The sequence below is a fragment of the Diospyros lotus genome, chromosome 1, assembly GCF_014633365.1.
Source record: "Diospyros lotus cultivar Yz01 chromosome 1, ASM1463336v1, whole genome shotgun sequence".
NCBI classification, from domain to species: domain Eukaryota; kingdom Viridiplantae; phylum Streptophyta; class Magnoliopsida; order Ericales; family Ebenaceae; genus Diospyros; species Diospyros lotus.
In genome coordinates this window covers 26,990,392-27,013,328 of record NC_068338.1, presented here as the reverse complement: position 1 = coordinate 27,013,328, position 22,937 = coordinate 26,990,392, and the positions used below count along the sequence as shown (strand labels likewise).

The 22,937-nt window shown below is 37.4% G+C and overlaps 1 protein-coding gene across 1 annotated transcript; it reads left to right on the top strand.

Moving 5' to 3' along the window:
- The first annotated feature begins 25 nt into the window (after positions 1-25).
- Positions 26-22,869, top strand: LOC127789131 (protein RETICULATA-RELATED 1, chloroplastic). The gene is made up of 7 exons (XM_052317922.1): positions 26-732; positions 816-914; positions 1,131-1,351; positions 3,142-3,211; positions 3,525-3,604; positions 4,307-4,371; positions 22,369-22,869. Exons 1-7 carry the CDS (start codon positions 232-234, stop codon positions 22,560-22,562), a joined length of 1,230 nt encoding a protein of 409 aa, XP_052173882.1. The 5' UTR covers positions 26-231; the 3' UTR covers positions 22,563-22,869.
- The last annotated feature ends 68 nt before the right edge of the window (positions 22,870-22,937 follow it).

The window sequence follows — 22,937 nt, the reverse complement described above, 5'->3', positions numbered from 1 at the left end:
GATCCATGAATCAACGAACAATACCAAACAAACCGCGCCCCCTCCCTCTCTCATCAGTCAAATTCTACTGACTACAACCGGAATAAATAACGAAGAGAGAGCGACAGAGACGGAATCGTTATTAGGGTTCCGCCTCTAGTTCTGTTGTTGTGATCTCGAATCATTCGTTTCGGACCTGACCTCTTTGATTGGTTCATTCCCGGTAAAACAACTTTGTAACGATTCAGAGACATGGATGTTGCGCTTCATTCGTCGAGTCTCCCATTGGCAAATGCGCATAGTTCAACAAGCGGCACTCATTCAACGAAGCGATGGAGTGTCATCACCATGGTGGAAGTCAGGGTTTCGAACGCAAATTCAGCGAAATTCGTGGCTTTGTCGCACTCGGCTAGGAGTAAGCGCGTGATCAGATTCAAGTGCGTTGGATCGGAGTCGGCAGAGAACGCGGTCAGAATTTTGGAGGAAGTAGAAACTGATTCTGCGCCGAAAACTGACGATGGAAGTGCTGGAGGTGGAGACGGGAGCAACGGCAGTTTTCCTCCCGGTGGAGGTGGCGGGGGCGGCGGCGATGAGGACGATAACGATGAGGAGGAGTTTGGACCGGTGATGAAGTTTGAAGAAGTTATGAGAGAGACCGAAATGCGGGGGGCCACTCTTCCTTCCGATATGCTGGAGGTTGCGAAGGCTACTGGACTTCGTAGACTGCTTCTTACTCGATATTTGGATTTGCAGGTGGATTTAAGATCACATTTTTATGCGGCGAGTATTTTCTGTTGTTTTGTAGGGAATAATGAATGGCCGTTGTGGCGTTGCAGGGATCAATTTGGCCGGTAGGCTTTTTGATGAGGTACTGTGGGATGCTGAGAAATAGAATGCTTGCTGATCCATCTTTTCTTTTCAAAGTTGGAACAGAGGTTTGTTCTGTAATCTTGTTACGTTTGTATCATTTCATTCTCGTTAATCAGAATCATAAGATAATTTTTCTATTATAACGTGGTCAAACACACGGTTCCATTTTAATGTTTCAACTGCTCGTATAATGTTTATATCATGTTTAATACGGAGTTGAACCAAGAATCATACACGGTATGGAGTGCTCAGAGTTGCTGTTGTGATTTAATGCAATACAGGTAGTGATTGATTCTTGCTGTGCAACATTTGCTGAAGTTCAGAAAAGAGGGAAGGATTTTTGGGCAGAGTTTGAGTTGTATGCTGCAGATCTTTTGGTTGGCGTGGTTGTTGATATAGCTTTGGTGGGAATGTTGGCACCATATGCCCGAATAGGGAAACCAGCTATATCGAGTGGTTTGTTTGGACAAATCAAACATGCTTGTGGAGCTCTTCCTAGCAGGTAACTGATGCACACAGGAATGTTTTTTGAATGTTTCATCTCATTTGAAGTACTTGTACCAATGTCACCATTTTTGAATGTGCCATTAATGGTTAGATTTTGCAACACTTCTTGTAATAGGAAGTAATCTCTATGAGCTTGTTGTAACTATGGAACCATAGGCTATCTATAGAATGCATCTTTGGCCTTAGAATAGTCATTTTGAATAAATGGTGCCCAAAGTAAGTTGCTACACAGTTTATCACTCTTGGCCCTACTTTGGTGGGATGATATATGGTCATGGAACCAACATATTAATATGTGTGAATTTGGTTTAAGCTGGTGTAATAACCTAACCTAATTCAACAATTAATAAGTGAACGAGGGAGTCAGAAATGTTGCCATGAAGGGCAGGCTTTACAGCTGATACCTGGTAACTTTCACACAAGGGACCAGCCAAATTTGTGCAATTGCCCTTGACTTATATTTTCTGAAGGATCTTATATGTTTTCTAGTTGCAATTGTCATTTTTGTATCTTTACCATGCAAAAATTAAATTCAGGGAAGGCATTATATTTCTTGGTGTCCAACTAAAGATTTTAAGTGTAGGCAATAATGCTGTCATTTTTTTTTTTATTTCAACTACAACAACAATAATCACTAGCTCTAGTCCCACTAGATGGTGTTGACCATGTGAATTCTATGGCCATATTCTCTTTAAGGGCCATTATTTGTTTCTTACTAACTTAGTAAAAAATTATCTAATCTAGTTTCTTCAACTTGATCTTGGGAAGAAAGCGTCTTACTTCTAAATGAAGTACAATAACTTGTGTCCCATTTGGAACTCAGATTCCTGGAATATGAATAAATCTGATATAAAGGTAAGCTCAAATTAGTGAAGAAACTGAGAGAAAAAAATTATATATATATATGAAGAAATCATTTCCCTACCTTTTATTCCTTAATGAATAACTTCGACATGAATTTGTATATTTGATAACAAATAACTGTTATTGAGATTTTGATAGCCTACTTAACATAAGTCTGTGTAGTCCACAGAGGATTTCTCATTTCAGTAGTCAGATTTCCTTTCTTTCCTCATTTCGTTGTAATCTGGGTCTTTTCCTTATGCTCCTTAAGCTAATCTGGGACCATTTTCGCTCCCTCACTTTATGAGCTTGTCCTTCTATGTTTTGTTGTGTCTTCAACACACTCCTACTTTTCCCTATTTGGGCACTTATGGCTTCATTGATGCATTGATTTGAGACTTTTGGCAATGGTTTTTCCCTTAGAAATCTGACATTTCCTTCTTTCGTTCAAGGCATTACTTCATTCTATGGATATATTCACTTAATACTTTCTTTAGACTTATTAGGAAAATGTGAGTGCCTCCCTACTTGTATTCCAAGAACACGTCCTCTTTTTGCATGCTACATTTCTTTCTTACAATGCAATCAAAGAATTTGAAAGCTGCCTCCTTCAATGTTATGTCATGCGAGCATTCTGAGAAGCAACAACAAACCATGCCTTAACCCCACCTACCTTCCCCACCCCACAATAATAATAATAATTACTAGTATTATTTAAACTAATAAATTCATTAAATCTTCCTTTGATTTAATTATCATTCTTATGACTTCAATAGCACTTATTCTGGGACTATGGATCTACTGTATTGATTCAAAATTTTTTTCCCCCTGTTCCAATATCCTTCAGTGGCCCATACAGCCTACAATTTTCTTGTCTTCCATGGTTAGTTATCTTATGAGAAAAAGGAAAAGAATTCTCTCATGTAATTTTCTCATATGCAGTGTTTTTGAAGCTGAAAGGCCAGGATGTAAATTCACAGTGAAACAGCGCATAGCTACATACTTTTACAAGGTACCATATTTCACTGTGCTTATTAAGTTACTAATATGCCATGATTAGACTGCTTTTCTTGAAAATATTTATTTCTTGCCGCTATATTTTTGCAAAATCCCACTTTCTTGCTTCAAACCTTTTATGGTCAACATCCATAACCAAACAAAGAAAAATAAATATAAATGTCTGCTTCAGTTTATTTTTAAGTTCACATCTTTTCTGAATTGTTTTGTGGTTATATTACTCTCTCTGCCTGAAGCTAGACTTAGTATTTATATGCGTACCATAGACTTTGTGATGTAATATTGCTCGTTTATTTGTTTGGGTTCAGGGCATATTGTATGGCTCAGTTGGATTTGTGTGCGGTCTTATTGGCCAAGGCATTGCAAATTTGATCATGACAGCGAAAAGGTATGATTTTTCACAATTGATCAAATGACTTACTGATGAACAAACAACCTCTTTCTCTATTTGTGCACATGTATCTTAAACAAAATAGATGACAATAATCCTTTCTCACTTTGTTCTCATTGATTTTTGCCATCAACGTAGTTTTTGCATGACCATAGAACAGTAATGTTAAGAAGTAGGTTGGCATTAAGCATAGCCAAAATCCTACTAGAAGTATTTTGAACAAGTGGAAAATTTACTGAAAAGTTTTATAAGTTAGCAATGTTCTAAAAGCTGACTTTCAGCTTTCAAAATTAAGGGTTACCTAAATGCTCTGAAACATTACCTTGGGCTATCAAAACTTGTTGAAAAGTTTTATAAGTCAGCTAAATGTTCTGATTCTATGTCTATTTCTTGTATAGGGTTCAGCCCCTTGAAGGTGACCTTTAGTGATATAAATCTTTATTATTTATCAAAACATATAAAAGATTTATTATCAAAATATATACATATATACCTTCTGATTTTGCACATTATATTTGGCATGTGAATTTCCTTTTTATTCTTTTTATATTCCTTGTTTTAGTTTCACTTATGTGATTTACTTGCTGGTGTTTCAGCTTGGAATATCCGTAGTCTGCAAATGTTTGTCATTTTTCTTTATCGTGAGAGTTAATAATTGGTTGCCTTTTTCCTTCTCTTTTTCTGCCTTGATATGTATAGAAACATCAAAAAGTCAGAGGAGGACATTCCTGTGCCACCTTTGGTGAAAAGTGCTGCTCTTTGGGGTATGTTTAACTTTTTGCTCTGAATCCTCTTTTTGGCTAGTAACTACATTTTTTTAGTACTTGAGTCATGTCTATCAGTTCATTAGGGAAAAAGTCATTTCTAATTCAGTTGTACTTGTTAATGAATTCATGACTGAAAATTCTTACTTTAAGAATCATATGTTTATTTCTTTACAATAAAAACAATCACAAGCCTAAATTCTACTAAGTGGGTCGACTACATGAATTCTAGATCTCCACCCATCTCTATGCGAGATCTATGCCCATATTTTCTACAAGGCCATTATATCATATGCCATGTTTAAGGTTTCCCTACCAAGTTCTCTTTGGTTTTTTTCTACCTCTATTGTTACAAATTTTCTTTATTTTCTCCACTCGCCTCATAGGGTTGTTTACTAGTCTTCCTCTTACATGTCCAAACCATCATAATCATGTCTCCCACATCTTATCTTTAAAGGCATCGCTCCAATCTTATTATGTATAATCTCATTTCTTATCTTGTTTGGCTCCATATTCACTATAACATTCTCATCTTAGGCATGCTCTTATTTTGCACATGTTGGTACTTAACTCCCCCATATTTTAAGCCATACAATAGAGATGGTCTTATAGTTGTCTCATAAAACTTCCCTTTTAGCTTTAAAGAGATTTTATAATTGCATAAAATGTTTGACATCCTCAAATTATCTGCGCTTTCTTTTGAACAATTGAATCAAGATATCTAAATTTGAAGCAAGAGCTTCGCGATGAATAAGAAGAAAACAGTGAGAGAAGAAAGAATACCTTGCAAACTTTATTGATCAGAAAGGAACAATAATGAAAAATCAATACATGAACTGAATTGAGGCTAAGCTTATATACTTAGCCTTAACTGCCTAACAGCCTACCAATACAACAAAAAGAAACATAACATTAATCTGCTACATCAGTGAGCACACCACAATTCTACTATCGACAACTTATTCCTTCCACATTCCCCCTCAAATCAGACTCTATAGTAGATGACAGAGAGTTAGGCTGTAGACTATCTGTAGACTGTAGGCTATCTAGAGCAACAATATGATTGTGATACATAGGTGACAGCTTGAGACCCAGCTTGTTGCACAAAAACAAAAACCTATCCTTTGAGTCTTTGACAACCCTTCAGTGAAGATATCAGCCACTTGATGAAGAGTGGGAACAAACCGAATTTCAACATCACCATTTTCTACCTTCTCTCTTACAAAATGCACATCAATCTCAATATGTTCGGTCCAAGAGTGAAACACTGGATTCTCAGCTATACTTTTAGCTGCTAGGTTATTACACCAAAGAATTGGAGTATTAACACATGGATTAACTCTGAGAATAGAGATTTGAGCCACAAGACCTCAGTCACTCCTTGAGCTACAGCCCTATACTCAGCTTCACCAACAGATCTGGCCACTACATATTGTTTTCTTGAGCCCCAAACCAATAGATTTTTGCCAAGAAAGACACACAACCCACTGGTAGGCCGTCTAGTTACCTTACAACCCGCATGATTAGCATCTGTATAGACTGTTAAAGACAAATCATTAGGAGATGGGGCAAATAACAGTCCCAGACCAACTGTCCCTTTAAAATACCAAAGCAATTTTTTACAAGCCCACCAATGTTGCTGCTTAGGAGAGGACAAAAACTAACTCAACTTGTTTACAACAAATGCAATGTCTGGCCGAGTATAGGTCAAATATTGAAGAGAACCAATGATAGTTCTATAGAGAGATGGCTCAAAAAACAGATCTCCCTTATCAGTCAAGGAAAGATCCGATTTCATTGGAGTTGCACAGGGCTTGCAATCTTGCATTGCTGTCTTTTTCAATAAATCCAATGTGTATTGGATTGAGTAGGGTATATACCAATGGGATCTCTATGAGCTTCAAACCCTAGGAAGTAGTTAACAGATCCTAGAGTTTTAAGAGCAAAATGTGTGTCCAAATCTCTAATACAATCTTGGAGAGCTATAGGATTAGAACTAGTGACAAGAATATCATCCACATACACCAAAATAAACAACACACAACAAGAGGTTCTTTTAATAAACAATGAAGCATCAGACACAACTCTTTTAAAACCCCAATCTTGCAGGGCAGATCTTAACTTTGTGTACCAAGCTCTAGGGGCTTGTTTAAGCCCATAAAGAGACTTTTTCAATTGACACACATGTGAAGGAAATTGAGACCTCACAAACCCCTCAGGCTGATGTTGGTGCATGCGGAAGTATAGTGATTTTAGAAAATAAAACTTTTGAGAGAGTCACAAACGTTGGATGATATTGGAGAGTTGTAGCCTTTTTTTTTTTATCAAAATCTCCCATAGGCTTCTCATTTCTTTTGTCTTTATACACATCCAGACAACCATAAAGGCTAATCAAGGCATTTACAACAGTTTAGGAATACAAGAAGATTCCTAGAGAATTAATGCTATAAATGCTATATTGGAAAACAAAAAGACTCTACTATAAAGCCTTTCTTAATACATTAAATGCTTTATATTTAAATGCTTCTAGAAACCACTTTAGATGCCCCTTGATATGATGAAAATCATAAATTATCTTAATCTCACAAATTCCCCTCTTAATTTGTGATTTTCAACTGAGCTTTGAACTTCTCGAACTTTTCTGAACTGATTGCCTTGGTGAGCATGTCTGCTGGCTGCTCATTTGTACTTACAAACTTCAGTTGAATTTCACCCTTCTGTACTAAATCTCGAATGTAGTGATGTCTGAGTTCAATATGCTTAGTCCTGGCATGAAAAATAGGATTTTTTGTCATAGCAATAGCAGACATATTATCGCAACAAATTACCATAGGCACCTCTTGCTTCTGGCCTAGGTCAGCAAGCAACTTTCTCAACCAAACAGCTTCACAAGCTGCTTCTGTAGCTGCAGTATATTCGGCCTCTGCTGATGATAATGCCACAGTTTGTTGCTTCCTTGAACTCCACGAAATAATGTTACTTCTCAAGAGAAACACAAAAGCCGAAGTGCTCTTTCTATCTTCCAAGGATCCTGCCCAGTCACTGTCAGTGAATCCATTCAAAAAATACTCTGATTCTTTATTATACCCGAGTCCAAGTTTTCTGGTTCCATTAAGATATCTCAGCACTCTTTTTGCTGCAGAATAATGCAATGTGCTCGGGCTACTCATAAATCTAGATAACATACTTACGGCCTGCATAATATCTGACCTAGTGTGGGTCAGATATAACAAGGAACTAATCAAACTTCTATACAGCCCTTCATCTACCTTCTTGGACCCATCATCAACCTTCAGCTTCTCACAACCTTCAGCTTCTCATTCAATGCCATTGGAGTGGATACAGATTTTGAATTCAGCATCTGAAACTTTCTCAGAATATCAAGGGTGTATTTTTCTTGGGAAATGAAAATTTCCCCTTTTCCTTGCTTGACCTGTATGCCAAGAAAATACTTCATAACACCCAAGTCAGTCATTTCAAATTCATGCATCATTGACTGCTTAAAATCAGCAAGTAACTTCAGGTTATTTCCCATGTAGATCAGATCATCTACATATAAACATATCACCATAAAATTCTGTCCACTCCATTTCACATAAAGTGATGGCTCATTCGGACTTCCATGGAAACCACTTTGCTGAAAATAGGAATCTATCCTGCTGTTCCAAGCTCTAGGAGCTTGTTTAAGGCCATATAAAGCCTTCCTCAGCCTATAAACTTTTTCTTCTTTACCCTTCAGCTCATAGCCTGGGGGCTCCTCCACATAGACTTCCTCTTCAAGCTCTCCATTAAGGAAAGCTGACTTCACATCCAGCTGATATACCTGCAACTCTAATTGGGCTGCTATGGCCAGTACCATTCTGATAGTTTCAATGCGTGCCACTGGTGCAAAAGTTTCATTAAAATCCACACCAGGCTGCTGGACATACCCTTTTGCAACAAACCTTGCTTTATTTCTCTGCATGCTTCCATCTTCATTATACTTGGTCTTAAAGACCCATTTCAGGCCAATCACATCCTTTTCTTTAGGAAGGTCAACCAGCTCCCATGTTCTATTCTTTTCTATTATTGCAATCTCTTCATCCATTGCCTTCAGCCACTTGTCTTCTTTTACTGCTTCTTGGAATTTCTGTGGCTCACAAGAAAAAAGAGCAAATTCTGCACTTTCATTGTCTGAATAACTCTTGAAATCTCCATACCTTTCAGGAGGTCTTCTAATTCTACCTGATCTTCTTAAATTAGGGACTGGAGATGAAGATTCTACTGAACTTGTGGTTCCAGAACCTGAAACCTGTCTTCCAGAAGTACTTCCAGCTTCTGTATTTGCTGGATTTTGTGTTTGATTTGCCTCTTCAGTCTCTGTACTTTCTGCAGGACCAGAGTCAGTCACTTTAATGGAGTTTTGAGAGCTGGAACTCCATTGCCACACTGCCATTTCATCAAATATAACATCTCTTGCAACAGTCAACTTGTTAGTTTGGGGATTAATCAATCTATATCCCTTGGATTCATCACTATATCCAACAAATAACAACTTTTCTCCTTTTTCATCAAACTTATCCTTGTTAGGAGATTTATTCAGAGAATAAGCAAGGCAGCCAAATACTTTCAAATTACTTACATTTGGTTTTCTCCCACTCCATGCTTCATAGGGAGTTTTATTCTGGACTGATTTTGTAGGGGAACGATTCAAGATATAAGCTGTTGTGTGCACAGCTTCAGCCCATAAGTTGTTAGGCAGTCCCTTTCCTTTTAGCATGCTTCTAGCCATCTCCACAATCGTTCTATTTCTTCTTTCAGCCACTCCGTTCTGCTGTGGGCTGCGGCTTACTGTAAGCTGCCTTTGTATCCCCTCTTTCCTGTAATACTCCATGAATGGGTGGTATATGAACTCGCCCCCCCGATCAGTCCTCAAAGTCTTTATTTTATATCCACTTTGTCTTTCTACAAGAGCCTTAAATTCAAGATATACAGAAAAGGCATCTGATTTTGCATGGATAAAATAAACCCAAATCATCCGAGTATAATCATCAACAAACAACAAGAAATATCTCTTATTACCAAGAGAGGGGGTTCTTGTTGGGCCGAATATATCAAAATGTACTAACTCCAGCGGTGCTTTGGCTCTCCATGCTGTTTTTGGAAATGGAAAATGATGCATTTTCCCAAAAACACAGCCTTCACATACATGATCTTTCTGCTCAATTCGAGGAAGTCCCTTCACCATCTCCTTTTGTTGCAAAAGCTGAAGTCCCCTCAGATGTAGGTGTCCATACCGCAAGTGCCAAAGTAGGGATTCCTTGATGCTTTCTCCCTTGAGAGCCATGTCATTAGAATATGACATTGCAAGTGGAAACACCTTGTTTTTGGTCATTTCAATTTTTGCCATGACCATATTCTTCTTCTTGTCAATAATCTTGCACTCATTGTTATCAAAATGAATTTGATAACCCTTTTGAACAAGCTGTCCAACACTTAAGAGATTGTGACCCAAATTTGGAACGTAAAGTACATCATGAATATACCATTTCTCTCCCAATTTAGTATGGACAGCAATGACTCCTTTGCCCTTAATTCTTTCTGCCTTGCCATCTCCAAGGATGACAGAATTTAAGACGCTCTCATCAATCTCCACAAAGAGCTCCTTGTTCCCTGTCATGTGATTACTGCACCCGCTATCTAGGAACCATATTTTGTTCTCCTTGCTTTCTGTACTTAAACAGGTGTAAAAAACCTGTTCTTCATTATTCTCCTTAGAGAAATTGGCCTCAGATTTCTCAGCGTTTTGATGCCAACAATCCCTTTGAGAGTGATTAGGGATTCGACACTTTTTGCATTTGTGGTAACAATCAGGAGCTACATGGTTGGTCTTCTTGCAAATAATGCAATAAGGACCTTGGTGGTTTTATTTTTGAGGCTGGACGCCTCTACCACGTCCATGGCCTCTTCCACAGCCTCTACCTTGACTTTCTGGGACTCTTCCCTGCTGAAATTGGCCTCTCTTCTTCTCTTGATCCTTCCTTTTTAGATTCACCTTGGATTGAAAAGCTTGCTCTAAAGATTGACTTGAAGACTTCTTGATCCTTTCTTCATGTGCTTCCAAAGAATCGCTGAGATCAAACATAGTGATCTTTGATAAGTCTTTGGATTCTTCTATGGCAGCTGCTGCATGATCAAATTTAGGAGGTAAACTCCTAAGAATCTTCTCCACAACCTTCTTTTCATCTATCTGATCTCCATAGCCTCTGATTTGATTCACAATCTCAGAAACCTTTGAAAAGAACTCCTTTATTGATTCAGAATCCTTCATGGATAAAGTGTCAAAACTTTTCCAAAGTGACTGCAGCCTTATGGAAACAACCTTGTCGTTACCTTTGAACTCCTTCTTCAATGTTTCCCAAGCAACTTTGGCCTTTGTGATACCGTAGATGTGAGGGTAGATGGACTTGCTTACACCTTGATGTAGATATCTCAAGGCTAGGGCGTTCTTCTTTGTATTCTTCTTGTATTGGGTTTGATTTTCTGCAGTCCACGCTGTATTTGAGCCTGCAGTTGGTGGTTCTTCATAATCCTCTTCAATCAATTCCCACAAATCTTGAGAGATGAAGAAGAACATCATTTGATCACTCCAATATCTATAGTTTTCACCCTCAAAGATGGGAACTTGGCTTTGAGAGTAGGAGAACATAGTGTTGGATGTAGATGGAGGATTTGAGGCCATTTTGAAATTGGAATTGGGATATTGGCTCTGATACCAAAAATTGTTGGTGCATGCGGAAGTATAGTGGTTTTAGAAAATAAACTTTTGAGAGAGTCACAAACGTTGGATGATATTGGAGAGCTGTAGCATTTTTTTTATCAAAATCTCCCATAGGCTTCTCATTTCTTTTCTCTTTATATAGAGCCAAACAACCATAAAGGCTAATCAAGGCATTTACAGCAGTTTAGGAATACAAGAAGATTCCTAGAGAATTAATGCTATAAATGCTATATTGGAAAACAGAAAGACTCTACTATAAAGCCTTTCTTAATACATTAAATGCTTTATATTTAAATGCTTCTAGAAACCACTTTAGATGCCCCTTGATATGATGAAAATCATAAATTATCTTAATCTCACAGCTGAGCCATAAACACCTCTTCACTTAGATCCCCATTAAGAAATGCATTATTCACATCAACTTGTTGAATATCCCAACCAAATATAACAGTCAAGGAAAACAAAACCCTAATAATAGGAGCTTTGACAATTGGATTAAAAGTTTTAACATAATCAATTCTAGGATTTTTAAGGAAACCCTTAGCTACTAGCCGGGCCTTATGCTTAAGGATAGTCCCATCAGGATTGTATTTAATTCTGAATACCCACTTGCAGTCAATAAAGTTCATATCTAGAGAAAATGGAACGAGATCCCATGTTTGATTTCGTTGAAGGGCATAATACTCTTTTTCCATAGCCTGAACCCAACCAAGGTCTAATAAAGCCTCATGAACAGAATTGGGTTCTAAGGAACTTACTAAGGCATGAGGAGAGGTAACAACAAGCTGCTTGGATTTAGATCTGGTGACCATAGGGTGAGGGTGAATAGAAGGTGTTGGAGCAGCTTTATACTTAGGTATTTTGGACAAAACAGGCCGCTGATCAATGTTAGTGGGTAAGAGTGGGTAAGAAAGTATCAGTGTTAGTGGATAAGGAATGACTAGAAGAAGAATCAGCAGATGTTGAAGAATCAACAGAGGTTGGCATAGAGGGATGTGCTACTTGAGGAGTGAAAGAACTAGAAGGAAATGAAGGAAGAGATTGAAGAAATGTAGTGGACTGCCCAGTAGACACTGACTGAGGGGAACAAGAAGAAGAAGAAAGAGAAGTGGAACACAAATGAGGAATGGGAAATTCCTTTGGATTAAACTGAACATGTCTTGACACATAGACTTCTCGAAGGATGCAAACACTTGTACCTTGCTTAAACATGGCTATAACTAAGAAACACACATTTGGTAAAGTGAAAATTGAATTTGTGCTTGTTATAGGGTCGAAGAAAAGGAAAACAAGCACACCCAAAGGGTTGCAATTGCATATAATTGGTTGTTTGTTATAGAGAACTTCTAAGGGAGATTTAAAATTGAGGGGTGAGGCTGGTAACAGGTTTATGGTGTAGACAATGGTTTGAAATGCCTCTACCCAAAATTTTAAGGGCATGTGAGCATGGGCTAACAATGTAAGGCCCATCTTAGATATATGTCGATGTTTTCTTTCACTTACACCATTTTGTTGGTGTGTGTAAGGGCAAGTAAACCGAGACTAAATGCCCCAAGCATGAAGATAAGGTAAAAGAAAATGTCTTAAATTCACCACCATTATCAGTTTGAAGGGCTTTAAGTTATGATTGATATTGCAACTCAGCAAATTTGTAGAAAGTTTTGAAAGTGGTCAGGGCATCAAATTTGAGTTTCAAGCGAGATAGCCATGTATACCTAGTGTAAGCATTAACAAAGATTATATAATAATGATACCCCTTAATAGAAAGAATAGGAGAAGGACCCCACAAATCCGAATAAACCAATTCTAAAGGTGTTTTTGCAGTAATTTGACAATTGGCAAAAGGAAGCTGATGCATTTTTCCCAATTTGCAAGAATCGCAAAATGAAAGATTAGAACTAGAACAAGGAACATTGATTTTATTCAAAACAGATTGAAGTACATGAAAGGCGCACATCGAAAGAGGACAAACTTTGTCCTTTACAATTATTATAAGAAGCCCACTAGCTAACACATGAGTAGCAGATTTTCTAGACTTAATAGAAGAAACAACGTTGGATTCAGCATGAGCAAATGCTGGAGCCAACTAGTAAAGTCCATCTTTAAGAATCCATCTTAGTAGCACCAGCCTTGAATCCCTATTCTTAATCAAACAAGAATTAGAGTGAAACTTAGCAATCATATTATGATCCTCAGTAAGGTGAGAAACACTAATCAGGTTCTTCTTCATATTAGGAACATGAAGCGCATTAGGTAAAGAAATGATAGAAGTGGGAGTAGTTTGAGTTATTGTTGTTAAAATCATGAGTTAACTCGTGCGATTTTAGGAGTTTACGAGTCATCAAGCATAAAACGAGTCAACTCACTTGTAGGATCAAGTTTTGGTAGAATTGAACCCGACTCGGGAGTCAAACACCGATTTTATTGAGTTAGTCTTGTGCTTAGTATAAAACCAATCTTTGTGTATATTTAAACAAGGAGGCCTGCAACTTGGTGGTTGCGAGAGCGAAGTGAGGGTCTTGGGTAGCTGGTCTTTATTTCAAGCCCTTGGGGGAGCGCTGGGAATTAATTTTGTGAGAAGTTTTCTAATTCTTCCTTTTGATGTTAATTTAAGAATGAGATAAAAGGCAAACTTGGAAGCAAGAATAGACTGTCATTTCTAGTGTGATTAAAAAAGTGAAACAAACAAGTTTTTTTTTAATGCTAATTTATGACTTAGTATTTTTATTTATATTTAATATTTAAGAACAATGTTTGTTGTTGATGATGGTAATATTAGTTATTTGGAATTTTGATTATGGATGGATGAATTGATGATAAATGATGGACTTAATATTTAGAAATTTCATATTATTTAGTATTTTTGAAATTGATAGATGAAATAATTTTGAAATAAGTATATGTATATAATTTATAATAAGGATTATGTCCTTATAAACATATATTTATATAAATTAAAGGGTATTTTTAATTATCCATAAAATCTTACGATTTTATGATTCGATTTTATGGACCATGTTACGATCCCACTTAAAATCTCAATTTTAACAACCTTGGTTTGAGTATACAATTGACTAAGTCCAATATTAGAAATGAGAAGCTTCTTACCATTACCCACTGCAACTTTGTCATTGCCATTGTAGGGAGAATGAAGGGAAAGGTTGTTAAGATTTGAGGTAATGTGGTTTGTGGCTCCAGAATCTATAAACCAAGATGGTTCACCATGATAGGATGAAAAGGAGGAGGATTGGGACTGTGTCTCTGAAGGTTGTGACAAATAACCATAGTAAGCTCCTGGTAAATACCCTAACTCAGTCAAGAAGGCCTCATTAGAACTTGTGGGATTAGCTACAAATGCTTGTGAACCAGACTGCAACACACCACCACCTCTACCAACTTGTGGACTGAAATTTTGACTTGAAGTACTCTGAAAATTCCTATCAAATCTATAATAGCACCTATCCACAAAGTGACCAGGTTTCCCACATAACTACTGACAGTATATCCTTCTACTTGATGACCTACCACGGCCTTTTCCTCCTCTAAAACCACCTCCACGTGAAATAGAACCTCCTCTATTGAGGAAACCACCTCTATTAGAACCACTCTCATTTCTAGACCATTGAGAAGCAAGATTTACATGCATAGAATCAAGACCATAAACAAACAAACTAGATGTATTTTTGGCAGCAAGCCTTTGCTCATGCATCAGTAACAAATATTAAACTTTTTCTAGGTTAATCTCATCCATCTGATATGTAATAAGACTCACAACAGTTTTGTAGTCATTATCCAATCCATTAAGAATTGCCATCAACAGATCTTTATCATTTAACGATTCTCCAATAGCAGCTAGGGCATATCATATGGTCTTGATTTTCAAGATATAATCATTGACAGACAAATCATTCTTCTTTATAGACCTTTGTTGTTGCTTCAATTGAAAATATTTGGCAACTGTTTGTTGTGAATAAAGGTTTCCAAGAGTTGTCCATACCTTGGCAAATGATTCATAATGAATCACCTGTGCAAGAACTTCTCTTTCGATTGTAGAAAATAACCAATCTAGAAGCAGTTGATCTGACCTGATCCAATTGTGATACTCAGGATTGACAACCTAAGCCTCATGATTGGAATTCGCTGGGTTGGAGATGTACTTTGAAGGTGCCAAAGACTTGTTGATGAAAGACAGCAAATCAAAAGCCTTAATTGTGGCCAAGATCTAAGCCTTCCAAAACAAATAGTTGCTGGAATTGAGTTTGATTGGAATGAAATTGAAAGCTTTGGCCACCGTTGAGAAATCGAACTGTGAGGCTAATGACAACATGGAAGAAGAATGAGGCAAAGAGGAGGAAGAGCTGAATTCAGGATTAGAGGCCATTGATGCTAGTCTAGGGATCTGATACCATGAAGCAAGAGCTTCACAATGAATAAGAAGAAAACAGCGAGAGAAGAAAGAATACCTTGCAAACTTTATTGATCAGAAAGAAACAATAATGAAAAATCAATACATGAACTGAATTGAGGCTAAGCTTATATACTTAGCCTTAACCGCCTAACAGCCTAACAATACAACAAACAGAAACATAACATTAATCTGCTACATCAGTGAGCACACCACAATCCTACTATCGACGGCTTATTCCTTCCACAATATCTAAATTGATCTTTTTTGGAATAACCTGATTTCATAGTCTTGCGAAAACATCATCCATACTTCTATTTTTATTGAGCATGCATTCTATATTTTCAATTTTTGACTGCCCAACTTGTAACATGTGGATTCAAAGGTGTTCCTTCATAATTCAAAAATTCATGCCTTATTTTGTACCAAGACAGTATCATATGCAAATAACATACATGAAGATACTTCTTCTTGGACGTGTTTTGTGAGTTCATTCGTCACAAAAATAAGAGGTAAGGGCTCAATGCAAATACTTGATGTAATCCAATTGTAATTGGGAAAGCTTTAGTATCTTGTCTAGAAGTTCTAACACATGTTTCTGGATGATGAGACATTTCCCTTAATAACTTGTATATAGATATTCTGATCTTCTTTCTTCTCTAAAACCTTCCACAAGTTTTTTCTATTGACTCTATCATAGGCTTTTTTCAAGTCATAAATACCAAATGCAGATCTTTTTATTTATCTTTGGTTCTTTCCACTAGAAGCATGCTACCACAAGTAGGAAAGAGAAAACAAATGTTTCTTTCTTTATAATTTCTATCACAATTTTGTTGTGGAAAAAAAAAATCCTTTGTTTCTTAAATTGGCAATTATGCCTTCTGCTAGTTTTTCTTTATCATGCTAAAATGGTTTTACCAAACATTAGGCTGGAGTCTTTTGTGATATTGTTTTCTGTTTTTTATTTTCTTTCCTGTCTTTTCTGGAGGTTGAATGTTTTAAAATGATAACAATTACATCCCGATAGGGATTATCTATCTTGTTTTGATTTATCATTATTATTTAGATGATAGAGTTATAATCATATTTAATATTGTTTCCGATTTTGATTTTAAAGATTAGATTTATTTTATTGTCTTGTTATTTTGGTTTGTTTCCATTTTTATTAAAGGATTATAGATATTATAGGATTTAGGTTTTGGATTGGAATCATATCTATTATATGACTTATTTCCATTTTGATTTAGTTTTGGCCTACAAATAAGGCTTACGATGTAACCTTTTATTCAGGTTTGATTATTGAATACACCAGTATTGAATTTCTCTCTTGGCTATTCTTTCTCTTCTCTTGGCTTTAATTCTTCACAAACTTCTTCTTCTTCTCTTTTTAATTCTCTATCTTTCTGCAATTTTTCCTACTCTCCTGCTCAACATTCCTTCTCCACTTCTTAGTTTTGGATTTTCCTGTCCTGTTTCCTGGCCTTAGCTGAATTGTTAAATGGATAGATTTCTATTTTCCTTGTGCATTCGCCCATTTCTACTTTTTCTCTTTTTAGCTGGCAGGATTCATTTACCCTTTTTTTCATTTTGTGATGTTGAACAGGATAATTTTTTTTTACTTGTGTATCCTTGGCCCAGTACTTGTACTTATGGAGTTCACGTGTTGTGTAACTTGGATTGCAGTATGGTTCCAATTTCAAACACATAAATGCTAAAAACAGAGAAATGTTATGATAATATCATTTTTGGTGCATAAAGTAGGCCTTTTCAAATATAGCAGTGAGAACTGTTGGAAAAGGTCACCAGAAATTATGAGAAATTTGTAAGAAATGATTGCCTAAAAATTGGACCTTGCATTGATGAGAAAATAAAGTTGGTGTGTCTGTAGTCCTTGTTTGATGTTTTTTTGTATTGAGGGATGTTTCAATGCAAAGGCATCTTTATCTTTGATTTTGGAAGTTATTATGTGGTTGCCCCTATTTGGGTGCAATCTCTAGAACTGAGAAATTGCATCCACGTCTCCTTCTTTTAACTGCATCATGGTAAGCTGCAGACTGGGTGGGGGAACAGTGAGCCCAACTAGGTATGATACCATTAAGGAGAGGGACTTTCACTATTTGCTCCTTCCATGGTCTACTAAGTGATGAAGTAAAAAGCTTAACTTGGAAGGTGATTTGGATATTGACAGTGGCTTTCTTATGGAGATGTCATCACATGGACCCATTCTTAGTTTTTCTTACAATTGATAATTTGAGGTGAAATGTGATGACTCAATCCCACATTGGTAGTTTATTGGAGAGGTCTTGACTTATATTACCTGGTCTTGTGAATCCAAAGATTGCCTTTGTTGTTGCCAAAATACAACAATTTATTTGTAAGAATAAAGGGTGCGTGTTTGATCGGAAGAATCTCGAGAGTGTAGTGTTATGAGTATCAGGTCTCGTCACCAACGTACGCTGAGAGTCTCGTTACCAATGTGCGCTGAGAGTCTCGTCACCAACGCTCTGTGAGTCTCGTCACCAACGCACTGAGACCCCTGATGACTGAGTACCCCAAGATGACCAAGTGGCCCAAGATGACCGAGTGCCCCTTGATGACCGAGTGACCTGTAGGACGAAAGCACCGTTAGGGGCACGGGTGGGTGTCCCCGCGCAAACCCTCCAATGCCTAAGTCAATTCCCGAGAGCAAAAGTACGAAATCACGTTGAGAGGGCCTAAGAGTGCGTCCCTGAGGTTAGAGGCGTGGCCTCCTATTTATAGAGGAGGGAGAGGGGAGACGTGCAGCAATCGCGGCGAGAGTCTCGCGGCCCATTCCATAGATTTCGCGGCCCATTCGAGAGCCTCGGAGCCCATCCGTAGGGGCGTAAATGATACCCACTTGGTCATGACCGAGTGGGTCACGAAAAAAGGAGAGATTTGGCCCAACCCACTCGGTCATGACTGAGTGGGTCTTTTCCCACTTGGCTTCGGCGCCTTCTTTTGTCCTTTCAGCATTGGTGTTAGACTTTTTCTTTCCTGCAAGTGTACGGAATCGTAACAAGTAATATAATGATGAATCAAGTATCGTTCCCACGAGGATTGGTTTTTTTTGTCCCTACTTTAACCACTGTTTAACTTTAATAAGCCACACACAACTCAAAGAATACTCAATGGAAGTTTTATATAAATTAAAACTAACTCACCAAAGAAAAACACAAAATAATTCTTTAGGTTTTAAATATGATAATCTAATGCGCTAGGGTTCATGAATCCACTGTAGTTCTATATTTGGTTTAATCTCTCAGTGATTGAGTTTTATAATTCTTGCTTTGATCTGAAAATCGATGATCCTAAGTTAATCAAAAGTCTCTCTCGATGGTCAATCGAATCTATGCTCGCATATGAGATTAATTATCTCTAATTAATCTGCAAATATAAAAACATGCATTTATCCACAATGATCATCAAAATAAGATTTCACAAGGCATAACGGTATCTCTACCTATTATCGAACCTTATGTCATTTATTATCAAGTGCTAATCTATATTGAATCTCTCGAAAGCAATATAAATCACAAACACGTTCTAATGGCGGCCAAGCATCAAAACGGAATTAGTGCATAACAAACGATCAACTCAAAAGACAAGAATAAAATAAAACCCAAATACTTTTAATTAAACCATCATTGAACTAGGTTTCATCAATCACCCTAGCCACAAAGTACTTAGCCTAACATAGTTTCAACCAACGAAAAAGTAATAAAAACGGAGTTCATGATGTTGCAAAGAATAAAGAACAGAAAAATAAAACCAAAACCGAAGTTCTTCAAGAAAGTCTTCTCTTTTTGCCTCAACTTGCCGTCTTCTCCTCCTTCCAAAACTAACTACTTAATCTCCCAAAAATAAGCCTTTATATAGCCCTCTTTAGGTTATCAAAGTCCTTCACCTTGAAGGAGTCTATTTTCCTTTTATTTGGATTAAAACGGGCTTAAAACGGCTTTGTCACGAAGCTTTGAACCCTACCGCGGTCCTACCGCGGTATGCTTGTTGCTGCAGACCCGTGAGCTTCAGAAAATAATTCCTAAAGCGGTCCTACAGCGGTATGCATACCGCTGTAAGACCGTGAGCTCCAGAGAGTAAGTCTTATAACGGTGCTACAGCGGTATGCATACCGCTATAAGCCCGCTAGCCTTCTTCTTTGGCCTCTTGCTTTATCATCTTCAACTTCTTGTTTTCGATACTCTTTTGCTTTTTTTTAATTCGAAACCCGACCATGCCTCCAAACTTCATTTCACTCCCATCATGCACCAAAAATCACTCTTTTTGCTCCATGTCCGCTTTAACACAGCTCCACATCTACATAACCATATATAGAACCAAATCAAGTAGAAATCATGCTCATTGAATGTATAAATGCTAAGTTTATAGACCAAAATAAGTGTATAAAAGACACTTATCAATAGGTGTATCAACTTCAAGCCTGATTTTCACCTTGATGCAGCATGTATCTCTCAAAACTCAAAATATGAAAGTTGTAGATAATTCTCTTGGTTTTCCATAAGATTTTAAATCACTTCAATCGGAGCTTGGACAAGAGAGTTATGCCCAAAAAACCAAAACAGTGTCACACCCACTCGGTCAGGACCGAGTGGGTAAAAAAGAGAGGGGAATTGGTCCCCCACCCGCTCGGTCATGACCGAGTGGGTCTTCATCCACTTGGCTTTGAGCGCCCCCTTTTGCCTTGGTTCGGATCCATCTTCGCTCCAATGCTTGACTTTGCTTCTTAATAGTGCAGGTGCATCAATTTAGAGCCCAATTTCAGTTTTGATTCAGTCAGTATCTCTTGAAACTCAAAACATAAAAATTGTAGATAATTCTCTTGGCTTTCCATAGGTTTTTGAATCACCTCAATCAGAATTTGGACGAGAGAGTTATGCCTGAAAAATCAAAGTAGTGTCGCACCCACTCGGTCATGACCAAGTGGGTCCTCCCTACTTGGTCTCGGCTTGACCCCTTGCTCGTTCAACTTGTTTCCTTGATCTCTTGCAACCCGTTTTCCCTTTGGACTTTATGTCCATGTCTCGCGACTCTTTTAGGTCCCGTGGCTCTCCAAGTTTGCAGGGCATATCAGCCTTCGAAGACACTTTAATCCCACATGTACTCTCACCCAAAAGTGCTAGTTGAAGGTTTGATTTTTGGGACTAAGTAATATATCCAAGATCCCTATAGACTCTTAAAATGGGATTGAGTCATCACAAGAAGGCACATAATTGCTGGTGCTTTATGTGCAAGGACAGAGGAGAGTCCATGTCTACCACCTCCAGTTGCTGTCCAGTGGATCAATGATTATAGTCTCTATTTTTCATTATTTGGTGTTAATTGAGCTGAGTGGTTACCCGAAGAGGAGTTCTAGATGTGTGGAACGTAACTCCTTTTTGAGTGATGTGGTTTGTATGGTGTGAAAGAAATAAAAGAGGTTTTGAAGGTGTTTAGTGTCGTTTGCATTTTCTCAAGGGAACACCTTTTGTTTCCCTTTTAGGTGGCTGAAAGGGGATTCCCTTTCTTTTGTGCTTCTTTTTTATGATTTACTTCATGGTAGTTTACCAATTCTGTTTCTCTTTGCCTTGTATGGGGTTTTGTGTCTTCTTAATGATATTGCTTTACTAATAAAAAGAGTTATTCCTACAGGCCTGGCAGTGACATTAACTAGACAACCCTGTGGTTGTGCAAATGTATTGAGATGAGGGAAATGGCAGTTTACCTGACCTGAGAAATTTTAGAGTTATTCCTTTCAGTACATGTCTTATGAGCTCCAATATTGCATTTAAAAATGTACTTGTCTACAATTCTTTTTTAGCAAACGCATTTGTGTACTCATTCTCATTTGTACTAGCACTCAACTCTCGCTTAGTTATATTTTAAACGGAGATGCAATGGTATTAAGATGTCAACCAAAATATGCGATGAGGAAGTATGGTGGAATTTATGAGTGGCACCTAGTGAAATTATGCAACAAAATAATATTAAGCTAGAGCAAATGCCAATCACCTAGGCCTTTTTAGGTTCCACTGGCTCCTTCTACCATCATCTTCCGTAATTGGAATTCATTGGGCTCAAATACCAAAGGGTGGAGAAAGAAAGTGTAAGCTGGCTATTTCCCAAGATGTGTTTTGTCTTACCAAGATACTAGTTCTGAGCTGTGGATGCACGTCTGAGAACTTAGTTAACTGTCTCTTGTAATTTGTTTCACTGATGGTGGTGATCTCTTGTAATTCTGATGTTAGGCCAATCACTTAATATGATTGATATAGTTGGTTATCTTTAGCTGATTGACTCTTATTTTATTCTTAGAAGAGTTTTTTTTTTTCTTTTTGTGTGTGTGAAGAAGTCTAAATTGGCCCATCAACTTTTTGATTTTAATCAGTTTAGCCCTTGTACTTTCTTTTTGCTCAAATTCACCTGTGAACTTTTCAAAATAGTTCGCTTTGCCCCTGAAATTATAGATTTTTTTTGGGGCTCAAATTCACCATGAATTAAACCATTCAAAAAGCTCAAGGGTGAATTTCAGCACCAAAAAAAAAAAAAAAGTTCAGGGGCCATATTGGTCTCTCTCTCCTTTTTTTTTTTTTCTTTTTGGTTATTTTGGTTTCTTGTAATGCTTGCAAATTTTAATCCCTTCATAACATTACCTCTCTATATATCCTGTTAGTATATATTCCTTCATTTGCAAAATGTATTCAGTAATTCATTTATTTTAGCTGGGTTGCTAAAATAGCCATTAGCTTAAAGAAATGAGACAGGCTTCTTTGGTTGTCATCAACACTTATGTTTCTTGGTGTTACTTCTTTATCAGGTGTTTTTCTTGGGGTTTCTTCCAACACTCGCTATCAAATCATAAACGGACTGGAACGCCTGGTTGAAGCTTCTCCTTTGGCAAAGCAGAGCCCACCTGTTGCTATGGCTTTTACAGTGGGTGTCCGATTTGCCAATAACATCTATGGTGGCATGCAATTTGTCGATTGGGCTAAATGGAGCGGTGTGCAGTAGTGGCTCACTTCCAAGAACAAGTTTTGCTGCTTTCCCTATTAGATAGATGATAAACTATGGTGTTTATGTTTTTACCATCTGCTTCAATTGCAATGTCATTCTTATAGCTAGTAGTTTTCTCACATTGCGATTGCAAAAACCAATTGTTAGGTGTTAATGCTTCGTCAAAGCCTGCAAATTTTGTTTGGGGAGCGTTTTTGTATGATAAACAAGTTTGTTATTTTCATGTTGTAGTATTACTGAAAGGTTTCCAGTTTCCAGGTATTTAATTCCTTTGGGCTTATGTGGAATGATTAGTTATTAGATCTGATTCTCTCTGTTTCAATCTTGAGAAACCCACAACGAATTTGCAGTCCAGGATGATCCGTGGCATGT

Bases quoted from the DNA above. Each gene is read 5' to 3' on its own strand.
- LOC127789131 (XM_052317922.1), top strand. From the start codon at position 232: ATGGATGTTGCGCTTCATTCGTCGAGTCTCCCATTGGCAAATGCGCAT. The intron at 733-815 runs GTGGATTTAAGA...GTGGCGTTGCAG, and splicing joins CTCGATATTTGGATTTGCAG to GGATCAATTTGGCCGGTAGG. The intron at 4,372-22,368 runs GTATGTTTAACT...CTTCTTTATCAG, and splicing joins GAAAAGTGCTGCTCTTTGGG to GTGTTTTTCTTGGGGTTTCT.